We start from the raw sequence: 15,260 nt of genomic DNA on the forward strand, positions 1-15,260 counted from the left end.
ATATTTCCAAAGCAAAATACAGTCAACCCGCTTCTGATGAAATAATAATGGCTCGATTGATGCGTCAATGCCAAGATCAAAATGATAATGATTCGCTTGATTTGACAATACAGTTACAAGAGGACTAGAGGGCCTGTATCGCTCACCTGGTTGATTTGATCAAACTTCAAAATAATGTTCATGTTCAATTTGTTAACAGCTTTATTTGTTGATGTCTAACAATGTTATATATGGTTATGGGGTGGGGATATCAACAGTTTTAAACATATAACAAAGAAAATGAGTCCCTAGGGGTGGGGAAAGATCCATGAGCCTATTTTTCCATCATTATTTTGTTTATCTCTTGATGCCCAACAATGCTATGTATGGTTATGGGATGGGGATCGCAATGGTTTCAAAGATATGACAAACGAACTAAGTTTTTAGGGGTGGGAAAAGACTCCAGTGCTTATTTTTATAACAGGATATTGTTTATCCCTTGATGCCACGCAATGCTATATATGGTTATGGGGTGAGGATCTCAACGGTTTCTAAAATACAAGAGGTCGTTATTAGCAATACAGCCAAATTGCTCCCTTTTGCCCAACCCCTCAGGCCCCTTGGAGGGTCAGCCCCATCAGTTGTATAAATTTGAATCCCAGTCACCAAGGGATGTTACCAATGGAATATCAATGTCATACATTGCTTAGTTCCAGAGAAAAATTCGTTTTAGATATCAATATTGCCAAATGAACCTCTTATGGTACTGCCCCTCAGGCCCCGGGAAGTCAGCCCCATCATTTGTACAATTTTAAATCTGCACCCCATAGTGATGCTACCAAGCAAATGTAAGCAATATTCATTGCTCCGTTTCAGAGAAGTCGCTTATATCAGTCTAGCCATATTGAACACTTTTGATCCCGCCCCCCAGGCCCCCGGGGGTCAGCCCAACTATTTGTACAATTTTGAATCCCCATTTCATAGTGAATGCTACCAGGCAAAAATGACCAATATCAACTGCTTGGTTTCAGAAGTCGTTATATCAATAGACAAATTTACCCCTTTTTGCCCCGCCCCTCTGGCCCCAGGGGGTTAGGTCCCCACCATTTGCACAATTTTGAATACTATCCCGATAGTGATGCTATCATGGAAATATGAGTTATATCCATTGCTCAGTTTCGGAGAAGAAGTCCGTTATATCAGTACAACTATATTGACTCATTTAGGTCCAGCCCCTCTGGCCCCCAGGGGGTTAGGTCCCCACCATTTGTACAATTTTGAATACTATCCCCATAGTGATGCTATCATGGAAATATGAGTGATATCCATTGCTAGCTTTCAGATAAGAAGTCGTTTATAACAATATAGCCAAATTGACTACATTTGGCCCCGCCCCTCAGGCCCATGGGGGGCCAGCTCAATCATTTGTACAATTTTGAATCCCCACCCCATAGTGATGCTACCAGACAAATATGAGCAATATCCATTGCTCGGTTTCAGAGAAGAAGTCGTTTTTATCAATATAGCCCAATTGACCACATTTGGCCCCGCCCCTCAGGCCCCCAGGGGGTCAGCCCCATCATTTGTACAATTTTGAGTCCCCTTCCCATAGGAATACTTCAGACCAAATTTGTTAAAATTCTGATCAGCGGTTATGAAGGAGAAGTCAAGTAAGTCAATTGTTGACGGACGGGCGACAGACGGACGCGCGACAGACGGACGGACGACGGACGCCACGATATGGCATAAGCTCACCTTGGTCCTTTGGACCAGGTGAGCTAATAATGATATTGATTCGCTTAACTTGTCAATAATAAGATCCAAATGATAATTATTCGCTTGAGTTGACAATACCACGATCATAATTATAAAGATTCGCTTGACTTGTCAATACCACGATCAAAATGATAATGATTCGCTTGACTTGTCAATATCACGCTCAAAATGATAATGATTCGCTTGACTTGTCAATATCACGCTCAAAATGATAATGATTCGGTTGACTTGTCAATTCTACGCTCAAAATGATGATGATTCGCTTGACTTGCTAATACCACGACCAAAATGATAATGACTCTCTTTACTTGTCAATACCACGATCAAAATGATAATGATTCGGTTGATCTGTCAAAACCACGATCAAAATTATGATGATTCGGTTGACTTGCCAATACCACGATCGAATTGAAAATAATTTTCTTGGATTGAGAATACCAAAATCTCAAATACAATGTACTTTCACAGTTAAGCTAGAAATAAACTTACAGTGTAGTAGCGTCTAACTGACATCAAGTAGTCTTAATGAAAAACATGAGTTACGTTAGAAACCCAAAAGACGTGATTAAGGGTAATCTTTAGGGATTTCAAACACGAATAAATATCTAAAAAATATACATGTCATGTAATATCAAATTGTTAGTTTAATAATGTAGTTTCTTAAAACTACCAACACTTTCCTGTAGATGCTAACAGTTTTGTTCTATAGGGTTACTTTGTGGTAAAGCACGGATTAATTCTACGTCACACAAATAACCAAACTTAAAATATGTAGACGCGCTGTTATGCTCACAAGTGTCTATTGCACAGGGTAGGATCATTTGTTTGGCCGAATTTGACTTAATGTACGTATAAACACTTATTTTGTTTTTACCTTGAAATGCAAAAGACGACTATAAATAATATTTAAGGATTAACATCAATTATTTTTTTCTGTTATACAGTCATAACAGAAAAAACTGGAGTGTACTCTAAATAAACCGCGAAGCGGTTTATGAAGAGAGTACACTCCAGTTTTTTCTGTTATGACTGTATAACAGAAAAAATAATTAATGTTAATTCTTATAATTCAATTTCGTCTTATACACACCAAGATATTTCACTTTCTTTGGCGACCTCTTTTCTGTGATAAATTATTACGCAACGTCATCAGCCAATCAAAAATGACGTTACATTTCGCAACGTCAAAAATTTTGTTATGGAGGTATAACAAAATTATTTCAGCCAATGAAAATGCGTATTTCATACAAAATTAAATTATTACACAAATATGGCATTTCAACCATACAAACACTCCTTTCTTATACTTTTAAGATAAATGATCACAGTAAGTAGGGCCATTTCAAGACAAGTTGTTAAACTGGTGAGGTTAGGGCCCTTTTTAGAAATATGCATATTTTACCCCAAACTCAACTGTTGAACAATTTATTCTAAAAGTAGTCTTCCTGACATGTCTAGAGTTCTGTTTAGTGTCTAATAAGAGCATTTTTGATGTTTGAAATACTTCCTTACATGACATATTTGAATGATATCATTCATAACCGCCATTTGCATTTCAAGGTCAAAATAAAAACAGTGTTTATACATACAAGTATTATAAAGTCAAATCTGGTCAAACCTATATATGCTCCTATTTTGTTCTTTAGACTCTTGTGAGCAAATAGACATGGCTATTTTGTGCAATATATGCGATACAAATGAGTTAATTATGCCCACCCTGAAACATGCATTTTTCGCATGTTTTGTTGAAATTTACAAACAGCTTAACAAATTACATATCAACAGCAAGTCCCACGGTTTGACATGATACATACTAAAAGTTCATCATGTTACTTCTCTTAGGTTGGATCATAGTAGGGATTTTTAGGCTTGGCTTGTTAAGTTTCATTTTGTGAATGGATTTGCTGTTTAGATACCACGAAAAGGCGGGGAGAGTTAGCGAACGTTGTGTGTTATCTTGCGTCCTAGGGTAGACCTGTTTTGGCGGCTATTATAAATTGCCATCAATTGTCCGAGGAAGGGATCATTTTGTGTTAATTGTAAAACTATATCACTTGGGAACGTTTGGAAATGACATGTTACCATAGAGACCTCTATATACAATCTTCGTCGAAGTCCTTAACTAGAACAAATCGGTTAACGGTGACTAGTTCCTTGTCATTTAGGTGTTTGAAAATTTCAAAATGTTTCAGTGTTTATAAGGCCTACGTATGAATAAAACATACGACCGATTATCAAGTGAGTTCATATATGAATACAGAATACTAACATTCATATTTCTTCTCACAGGTACTATCCGACAACTTTGTATCACAATATCTTACATAGAGACGCGACTAAATTTTTATTACATATCAGTCAGGTGTAGAGTCCATAAACATGATTACCAATGCCCATGCTTAAACCGTAAAACCAAATGAAACAAGAAATATCTTTAAAAGATAAACGGCATAGTTTTAATGTTGGTGGTTATAATATAAGACTGCTGGTGAAATAAATGAACGAACTAATGTGTTTCAGCACAGAAAACTAAATTATATCAGTTTGAATCATTTTTGGTGATAATAAGACTGCATTTGAATCAGGAATATAATTATATTAATGTGTCTTTTGAAAAGATTCATCCACTTATTCAGCTTTCATTGAATCTTAACTTTGTTCCGTTTTTAACTGCATATCTGTATTTTGCATTGACCGCTACATTGACCAATCGCATACTTCATCTTGACCAGTTACGCCACCTGTCGCGTCATATCCGGGCCAATAGAAAATTATACGGCTATGGCGAAAAAAAACCAATGAATTTGATTTGGTATTGTTGAGCTTAAAGATGTTGTAAGGACACAATAGCGTGACCTTGCCCGGTCGAATGATGCTCAACAACGCACGAAGCAGTCTTTACCACCAATAACTCAGGCAAAGAACACCAAGCACCGATTTACAGACTTTTGGATTATCTACTGCAAGCCAAAAGAGAACGCAGCGTCAAAGGAGACATTAGAAAAAAAGAAAAAATCCCGAATGTATTTGTCACTTACGAATCAAACAATGGGGAGTGCAGATACAATCTTGGGTATCTTTGGTTTTATTTCCTAAAACAAAACAATTTGTAACAGCAAACAACTTGAAAATATTTTAGCAAACAGGTCTGTCGAATTTATCTTTCCTATAGTTGAAAAAACTTGTCTTGCATATCTTTTTAATCAGCAACATGTTGCCGCTTGTCACATGATAGACTGTGCCCTTTTAAGAGTTGAAAACAAAAGTTTCGGTAGAATTCGCTCCCAATGGATTGATTTCTCTTGCCTGTGGCTAAAAGAAGGTTTATAAGTTTATACCCCTCCCTTACCAAGACGAAATACTTAATTGATTTGTAGTTAGCTTTCGTGGAATGTTGTCGCGTGCCCGGCAATTACGTCGTCGAAGCCGTACGGATCGTATAATAATCGGATCTGGTATTTATTGCGGAATGCAATTCCCTCATCATTTCAAGTGTTTATATAGTAGAGTAACAGGTCTCTCCGTGGCACCCAGCAGCGATTGGTTAAGTCTGATTGATCGGCAGAAGATGTCAAACAAAGAGAACTTCGATCAGCATTCACGTAGTCGCCCATTAAACTGTTTATACGGCTATGTTCACGAGAACGGAAGGAATCCTGGATATTTATTTCACGAATGAAAACAAAGAATTACATGCGTATTCGATTGATGGTGAAGTCTTAATGTGCTGGTAATGACGAATACGGATGTTAGAATTAACTATTGTAGTCCAAATAACTCCGATCAAAGGCCAGATCGATACGTAAATATGTTTAGACCCATTAAACGCGATACAACGCCGGCTGGCACAACAATGTTGGGGAATAAAAGAAAGATCGCTGTGCTGATGCGGTCAATACTGAAGAATTAGCAGGGTACAGACCTCACATTTCTCAAGTGATCCAGATTGCTTGACATTTGAAATGTACGTCAGATTTCTATCGTAAGATTATGACATGTGGAGGGCGCATTTGTCCTATTTGGGTATAAATCATTGTACACCTAAACGCCTTCGAAATAGTTATTCAGTCTGACATTCAATATATAAAATAGCAATATTATCAAATGAATATAAGATTGTTTCTTTAAAAATATCTTCAGTTTAAATCTCGATATCTGTGTAGTTATATTGAACAATTACAGTATAAAAGCCATAATTAACGAACAATATAATAAATTAATTGCCACAGAAATGAATGAATGACTCACCCATCACTCATTTTGCCATCATTTTTATTGATTTACAAAAATAAATAAATCATAATTAACAATTTCTCTGTATTGTTTAAGGGGCGTAAGCTATCTACATACCTTTTTATATAATCAAGCTGTGCATCAGTAACTATGATATCTCTAATACGGTATACATGTTGGGAAGGCAACCAGGTAGTGCAAAAACAACTGTTGCGTCATGGCATTGTATACGTCGCTTAGCTGTAGAGGGATTAAGTTTGCCACCGTGGGGTACAATGGGTGAATAGCATAAGTACTTCAGACTTTTATCTGAATACGGTTTTTTTTTGTTTTTTGTTGTTGTTTTTTTTGTATGTTTATACATTGGTATATTACCTGACACTATCGATCCCTGGTGTTTTCGTTGTCACTATCCCAAACCTCATTTTGAGAATTTGATTTAACTCGGATTCGACCTAAAATTATTGCATGGCGCGTGTCATTGATAATCCAGAAGACGTTTATTTATTCGGAACACCTGTGGTTTCTATGCAAATATATATTGTTGTTCGTTATTTGCCCTCGTGTAATCGATTTTGAGTTATAGTTACGGTTTCACTGATATGTAGGCATTCTATATTGTTTTTTGTATGATGTGATTATTTGTGTGTAAATTATTTGTATACAATTTGTACGACATTTTCGTTCAATTGACTTCTGAAGCGTTTGCCACCGGAAGGTATCGTCTGTAACCATATCATTATTATATTTCAGAACATTACGGCTGTTTCGAGGTTGACAAGCGAAACCGTGTATTCACAGTGACCCCAGGAGATCTCCGTCCAGAGGAGCTGACCCCGGCTAACTGTGCTACAAAATGTGGAGTTTGGTTATATAATTACTGTGGACTGGAGTACGGTACGTCGCCATGTATTCAGTCACAATGTTTTTGTACGGCATGTACTTTTAAACTACTATAGTAATATATATATAGCACACATATATATATACATGGATTTTAGAACAAATTTCGGAAACGTATGTATCAAATGTGGTTCTGTAACAAAGGGGTCCCTTCTATAACTTAAAAACTTCATACTGTATATTACATTGTATTTGAGAATAAGGAAATGAAAGTAAAGTTCATTAAGCCATCGATTAGTTCAAGTGTTATGAAACGTCATTACGGTGTGAGCACAACTATTGCTGAGGTATATATCAGATAATAGTAACTATAATTGGCAACCTTACATTACTTGCCGTAGAAAAAATATATTAAAAAAAAAATATTTTTAAAAACTATGAGTTAAAATGAATGTTTTCAGTGGAAAACCATTAAGTAACGATGGAAGCTAGAATGCGTACGTTTATATGTATTTACAGTAAATCTTTTTTGATTAATAACTAATTTTAGAAAAAAAAAATCAATTCACAGGAAAGTTTTGTAGATGTGGAAAACATCCACCCCCTGAATCGAAACGATCCAATTCCTCTTGTGTAACAAAATGCATGGGCGATCAAACTCAGACATGTGGGGCGAAGGATTACGTGGAGGTTTACACCACATCTCCACCCATTGTGGGCCTGGCTTTGAACGCATCAGCCGGAGTATCGGAGCCGGTCCTGACCTTCACGCCAATTCTTTTCTCGATTCACACCGACAGTGCCGGACTCGACACAGCTTTTAGAATGAACTACGGCGACGGAGCGGATAGGACGGATAAAAACGCGACAGATATGTTAAATCATACCTATGTCTTACATGGAAGCAAGCAAGTTACGGCGATTGCCAACGACTACAACGAAACGATGGTGGTATGTCATTATATGTACATCTAAAACATATCTTATAGACGATTTGTCACCATGATCATGTTAGGATATCGGGTCGACCATCACTTCGCCATTGAAACGTTCTTTTTTCAAGAACGTGGATGTGGCATAGTGGTATAAGCTGCGGGTTTTGCTTGCTAGGCGATTTGGTGCCGCATATCATGAGTTTAATGAATTAGGACCGGAGGAAATATATAAATCACGTATCTTTTGGCGTTATGGTCAGAGTCTGTAACAAAGCAACAGTTTGCATTTTATTTCCCGAAATTTTAAATACGTTTAAAAATTGAAATCAGCATATAAAGAATTCTTTTAGAAAAATGCATTACTCATAAGATATAATTTGTTTTATCTTTGGACCACCTGATTGATAATGTTATATCATCTATTTTCAGGAAAAGGTAGTAGCGATAACGATAAATGTGGTCGCCGCTATCGCTGGGGTAAACTTGACATGTCCGGCAGTTATAGGGTCCTACGAGACAGGGCTGTGTACATTAGAAGTACTACAAGGTTCTTACATCAATCTGAAGATCGAACAAGACGTGGACAAGACAGAAATCCTTTCCCTTGCAGGTGCGTAAATCATTTAACTAAGAACTTTAAAGTAATGGTTCTACTTATATCTTGTCAAGTATGTCGTTCACGTTGTCTTGAAAAACTAAAGAATAAATAAATAACATGATACATAAGCTATGTAATGTGGGAAAATGTATTAGCGCATGAATCTTTGTCTCTCCATAGTATTTATCATTACTCTGTTCTTGAATACTCACAATTTTCGAGCTCTCTAAAAATCACAATTTTCACATTTCGGATCGGATCGTCATCACATAACCCGCTGATCGATACATCTGTAGAAATCTGCAACAAACGAGCTGTATCTAAGTTAGGTGTTATTTGTTCAACTTGAAAAAAACCCACATATTTTGTGTGACGGGATCATACTATAAAAAAACATTTATTGACCTGTTTTACGACTGCTACAGTCTCCACTTAGATGTCGCGTATATCGTCAAAAGATTACTGTTATTTACCAATTCACCTCTTTTAAAACCATTGATTTTTAACACGTCAAAGCGCACGGTACATGCCAAGACAATATAAGTATATTGTATGAACAAACCACTATGTTTTATTATGACACGGTAGAGCTAGTTGAGTCAGTGACGGGTATGAGTCCTGAAAGGGTTTTACAAAAGACGAGCAATATATTGGCGCCATTCGAAACTAATTGTAAGTTAGATACGATAGAGTCAAAATATATAACAATGTACCATACAGCTGTTTCGTCATTTTCGTTTATAGTCACCCATTGAGTCACCTACTGTCATTCATGTGAGTCATCTATTACGAGTCACTCATTGTGAGTTACCAATTGTGAATCACCCATATACAAACATCATCAGACGGTTGACTGTTCAAATTGCTCGTGATCGTTCCGTCGTTTGTCCGTGGTAGGTCCGTGATCGATCCATTGTTTGTCCGTGGTAGGTGCGTGATCGATCCATTGTTTGTCCGTGGTAGGTCCGTGGTCGATCCATTGTTTGTCCGTGGTCGGTCCGTGGTCGATCCGTGGTTTGTCCGTCGTCGGTCCGTGGTCGATTCATTGTTTGTTCGTCGTCGGTCCGTGGTCGATCCATTGTTTGTCCGTCGTTGGTCCGTGGTCGATCCGTGGTTTGTCTGTCGTCGGTCCGTGGTCGATCCGTCGTTTGTCCGTCGTCGGTCCGTGATCGATCCGTGGTTTGTCCGTCGTAGGTCCGTGATCGATCCGTGGTTTGTCCGTCGTCGGTCCGTGGTCGATCCGTGGTTTGTCCGTCGTCGGTCCGTGATCGATCCGTGGTTTGTCCGTCGTCGGTCCGTGATCGATCCGTGGTTTGTCCGTCGTCGGTCCGTGATCGATCCGTCGTTTGTCCGTGGTAGGTCCGTGATCGATCCATTGTTTGTCCGTCGTCGGTCCGTGGTCGATCCGTGGTTTGTCCGTCGTCGGTCCGTGGTCGATCCGTGGTTTGTCCGTCGTCGGTCCGTGGTCGATCCGTGGTTTATCCGTCGTCGGTCCGTGATCGATCCGTCGTTTGTCCGTCGTCGGTCCGTGATCGATCCATTGTTTGTCCGTCGTTGGTCCGTGATCGACCCATTGTTTGTCCGTCGTTGGTCCGTGGTCGATCCTTCGTTTGTCTGTCGATGGTCCGTGGTCGATCCTTCGTTTGTCTGTCGTTGGTCCGTCGCATCCTTCGCTGGTCCGTTTTCGATCCATCGGTAAATAAACAATCTATTGCTGCTCTATTGAAAAGTACCTAAAGCATCTTATCGCAATCGACCTGACGACGGACGGCCATTTATTTGTTTATTTATTTAATATGTCTGATTCATTGGACCACACAGATGCGGATATCCGTACCATTGGAATGCCTATACCAGCTGTTGGACCGGCCAATCCCGGAACTTCCACTTCCAATGACATTGTAGCCCCGGCGTCTGAATTTCAGCATTCTGGAAAACTATACGGACTTGAGTTTTACGCAGAGACGACGGGGTCAATCACTTTCAAGGTACAATTAATCATTCGTTGCCTTCGTTAACACGTTAAACATACCGAACTTTATTGTTTGTGCCTTATAAGATCATTAAACATAAATGTAGATTTAGGAGAATAAACATAAGCATGAACACATGATATATAGTTCCAGCCTTAAATACACCAGTGAATATCAATAAAAAGGAATATCTTTTACTCTTTTTTTCTTTAAAGGTATTATGTCCTTCCTGTTCCGATTACTGCTTTGCTACTAATATGTGCGGAGGAACCTGTCCTGGCGTGAATAACATAGTGTGCACTACTGGCGAGCTATACTGTGTTTCCGGTCATGCGTGTTGGACTAGCGGTCCCTGTTCCAGTCCTTCGCGCTACGACGGCACTCAGCGTACTGACCTTACCTTGTCGTACTCCATACCCTACACCATTACACACACGGGATATCACTACCTGCCGATCACTAATGATATTGATGTGACGCCGGGATGCATGCTGGGCTTCAAGGGGGCCACCTTGGGCTCTCGAAGTGCTGATGACGCTAACGAAGCGGATGTAATTACGAGCAATTTCGGTGATAAGACTGCTGCAACTTCTGCCTCAAGGAGACATTTACTACGGGGATATACGACACAGGGAACCAAACTCGAGTATTCAATCATGTTTGAAACAGACGGAGTAAAAAACATGATATTCACGTTGCAGAACGAGGGAGTCACTTCGATACCCCCAACTGTGCTCACAAGGACCATAAACTGTGTGGAGGGTGTGAATGCTTCCATTATTTCTATCCCAAGTTACGTGCCAGCTCTAGAACCGGTTCTTCTGGAGACACTACCGCACACAGGTAAGTGTATTCAAGACAATTTTTATAATCATCTTACTCCGTTAAAAATAACTACCATTTGCTTTGGCTGTTAACCTAGATTGAAGGTTTGAGAAGCAGCTGTCAGTCTGTCAACTCAAGATATAGTATGACATAACCTATATATATACAACTAATAGTAGCTTTGAGAGAAGGTTCTAATTTGGTAGTATATTACGTTGATTGCCGTAATATTGTGTATCCCGTCTATGCTCATCTATTGTTATTCAATGCTTAGTGTTCATGTGGGCATTCTTTATTTCTTTTGAATTGTTAAAGTATTCTTGCAAAAATGCATCGGTATATTGAGGAGAAGGGGTATTTGGAGGGTTACAATGATGGTAAATTCTTCTGAAAATACTCCATTCCACAAATGCTTGATTGGGGACAAATCGAGGATACACGGTGGTAGCCAATTTATGGCAATGGTGTTCATGGTCTCGTGTAATCTTGCAAGGTCAATTTTTACTTCCTAGCAAATGATGCCATATTGAGATTTATGAACTCAGCCCAACTCAAGACCGTACACCAGTTTAAATTACATGTTCGATTGTAAAACTTGTCGAGAAACTATAAAAGTGTAAAGCGTTTAGCGTTGGTAAATATTTTAAACATGACACACATCCATCCGTAGCCTAAATTATAACCTCGATCAAAGTTTCATAGCAAAGTATCAGGAAAATGTACGGTCAACCATAATATACGATGTACTCCAGATAATCCTATAAACTCTTGCCGTGCACGCAGGTTAACCTTACACATTCTGTTTCTCAATGTTTAGAGATGAATTCGATAGCATACTATACTAGTTGTGTTGTTTCTAGCAAATCTTAACCTGTATACACACGCATCATAGCATAGCATAGCATAGCATAGCATAGCATAGCATATCATAGCATAGCATAGACGAATCGACTTAGTGCGTAAGGTATATTTTGAACTGTTGCACGGTGATTTTAAGTGTGTTTTAGTGATTATATTATAAAACAAGTTTACATGGTTGTCAGTGCAGTAGCCCAGAATATTTGACCCTCGGTACTGGTAATCGCCCGAAGTTCTATTGCACTCGGCTCGTGCAATAATGTAAAATATTCTGGGCTATTGCCCAGACTCCCATGATATATTTGTATAATAGTGTAGCCACAAGGACCCGCAGATTTGATAACAATCTCGTAGGCTTTATACTTTGGTAAATATAAGCTGCACTAGGCATTGGTTTGATCAGGGTGACAGAACGAAGTTACCGAAACATCAAACCAAATCCATGTCATGATATATTAAGTATGTGGCGGGGACATCCAGTCTTGGAAATCAAAATTAATATTTTAATACATTTTTTATATAACATTTTAAACAGTGTGTATAGTAATAGTGAGGTTGTTGGTTTCTGTCAAATGTATGTGTCACTGTCTATGTCAACTGTAATCAAGTCCTGTTCAGTGTCAGTGTCCATGTCAAGTGCTATATGCTTGTGTTTATGTTTTGTATTTGTGACCCTTGACTTCATACCTGGCACCTTTCACCTGTAACCATGTGACCACCTCTCGCACACCTGGCCCACCCTGCACATGCAGAGCTGGGACAGAGATAGTCAGACCACCAGGGGACACAGAGCCATGATAGGATTCATTGTAAAAAAGGTCGGAATTGGTATTGGGATTCAACCCCTGTCACATTGATAGAGGTGTTCTACTACGACTATATGTGATCATGAATAAAACGTGATAAGAAGGAACTGCACCACTGTGTTTGTCGTTCAGCCTCTGCCCAAAATCCCCACCCCGTTTCAAGTATATCCGTTCATGCTTCTCAACACAAAGACAATTATTCGTAATAGTTCTTACTTTTAGAACTAAGCTTCATCCTTTGCTTGTTTCTTTAGTGAGCATCTGGATATTAGTGCTAAATTTGATCTATACATTGGAATGCTTCATTGAATACCACTTATTGTTTCTTGCAGGGACTTCGTTAACTTACTACTGGGCTATTGAAAGTGGTGGAGTTACAGTATATGTTAACACTACTAATAACAACGCCGAATACTTCACCTTTGTAAGGGGCACATATACTGTGTCCATTACTATAGAGAATCCTACCAGCATGAAGACAAACACAACAACCATTATCGCACATGAACCGATCCAACATTTAGCACTTACTCAGACCAGCTGCATCGTGGACGAGCTGTGCTGTATCAAACTTTCCATGTCGCGGGGTTCCGACTACACCTGTTATTGGACAGTAGAAGGCGTGTTTGAACAGGCATCTGAAGAGAAGTGGCTCTCCGACACAGCCCAGACAACATATGTTGAAACACCACCTAATGCCTGCTATAACTATCTGTTCGAATTCGAGGACAAATCCTCTCCGTATAGAGTCTCGGTACGGTGTACCAACGGTCTTGGCACCGAGACCAGCGAAACCTTTATCGCTGTTCGGGAACGGATAAAAGATGTTGCTTTCGAGCAAACCGGGGCACTTGTGGGCCAGTCCTTCTTTTTGGCTTTTACGTTTGGAAGTGGGGGTACAGGCCTTACCTACTCCCTAAGTTTTAACAACACGCAACCGACACTCATTAAGGACTCCTTTGCAAACCGGGTAAGGACCCAGGTAACCTATCCCGGCGAATATGATACCTCTAAGGTATACCCTGTTGTACTAACAATGAGTAATGCTGTGTCTCAGTTGACACTTTCCTTTGATTTTGGAATAGAAGAACCTATTGTTAATCCATTGGTTACTCCCGACTTTACGCTGGATCAAAATGGCATTGTCGTTAAGGAGAGTGGTGATTCGGTTAGTTTTACAGTTACAATGGATTCTGGCACTAACCCAAACGTCCACATTGACTTTGGAGACTCGTCAGCTAATGCTACCATGCCCACCATTTCGACTTGGTCGGGGACTCCGTATATCGCAAATCATGTCTACAATACATTGGGTGATTTTACAGCAACGGTACGAGTTTACAACACATACAGTATGTCCGAATACAACTACAGAGTGTTCGTCGTCAAACGGGTGGAAAACCTGGCAGTTAGTGTACATGCTACACAAATTTTATTTACACCTCCAGTTTATGCGAATTTCACATTCACTCAGACCGTGGTAGAAGATGAACCGAATATGGCATTTGTATCTATCGATGATGGCAGTGGATTCCCGGCAGTAGACTATCCATTTGCTGTCGGCACCCCGATACCTTTTCTGTTATATAGAAATGGAGACTTTTCAGTTCGGTTTAACATAAGTAACCCTGTCAACTTTCTCATTTTGACCCAAGCTGTGGAGGTTGTAGAGATAATTGGCACCATTGATATAAAACCTCAAGGCTATGCCCACGCTCCTATTGGTGAAGTCGTCAACATTGACGTCATGCTCTCACGAGGGGACAGCGGGGGTGATTTACAGTTGACGTTTGATCCAGGGAATGGCCAGTCAGCAACGACAAAAAACAGGGCAGGTATGACATACATTTACACAGTCAGTAATAACAAAAAAAAACAGACCAGTTAGGACATACATTTACACAATCAGCATAGACAAAAAACAAGGCTGCTAGGACATACATGTAGACAGTCAACGACAAATATATATACATATGTTATATTCCCACTAGTGGAATATGACCTTCCGGTCTTCTGATTGGTCAAGAATTCGAATTTTGACCCGAGTTGCAGTTGTTATTGACGTCATCAATAATCGAATGACGTCACATCACCGGGTCCCGGCCGTCGCCTGTACACCTTATTTGCATACGCGAAATTAGACTTCCCTTTGTTTCAAGCCGATATTATTGAAGAAGAAACAGGTCACATTACTCGTGATTTTTGGATATGGAATTTATTTCACACGAGTATGTTATTTTTTTGAAGTTACAAAAGACACTCGCTAAAGCTCGTGTCTTTTGTAACTTCAAAAAAATACATGTAACTTACTCGTGTGTAATAGATTCCATAAAAGCGATTGTCTTTTGTAACTTTTTTTTAAAATAACTTACTCGTGTGAAATAAATTCCATATCTAACAACCACACATTGTGTAACCTCCATGTAACATCTTG

The 15,260-nt window shown here is 39.3% G+C and overlaps 1 protein-coding gene across 3 annotated transcripts in view; it reads left to right on the top strand.

Moving 5' to 3' along the window:
• The window catches only part of LOC117334568, a 63,275-nt gene that overhangs the window by 13,314 nt on the left and 34,701 nt on the right, over positions 1-15,260 (top strand). For all 3 annotated transcript variants that reach the window (XM_033894278.1, XM_033894261.1, XM_033894270.1), the window contains exons 3-8: positions 6,742-6,885; positions 7,403-7,782; positions 8,196-8,376; positions 10,186-10,352; positions 10,553-11,180; positions 13,159-14,661. In XM_033894278.1, the coding sequence (XP_033750169.1) occupies positions 6,742-6,885; positions 7,403-7,782; positions 8,196-8,376; positions 10,186-10,352; positions 10,553-11,180; positions 13,159-14,661 (3,003 nt within the window). The remainder of the gene's footprint in view (positions 1-6,741; positions 6,886-7,402; positions 7,783-8,195; positions 8,377-10,185; positions 10,353-10,552; positions 11,181-13,158; positions 14,662-15,260) is intronic.

Source organism: Pecten maximus, chromosome 1 (genome assembly GCF_902652985.1).
Source record: "Pecten maximus chromosome 1, xPecMax1.1, whole genome shotgun sequence".
NCBI lineage: Eukaryota > Metazoa > Mollusca > Bivalvia > Pectinida > Pectinidae > Pecten > Pecten maximus.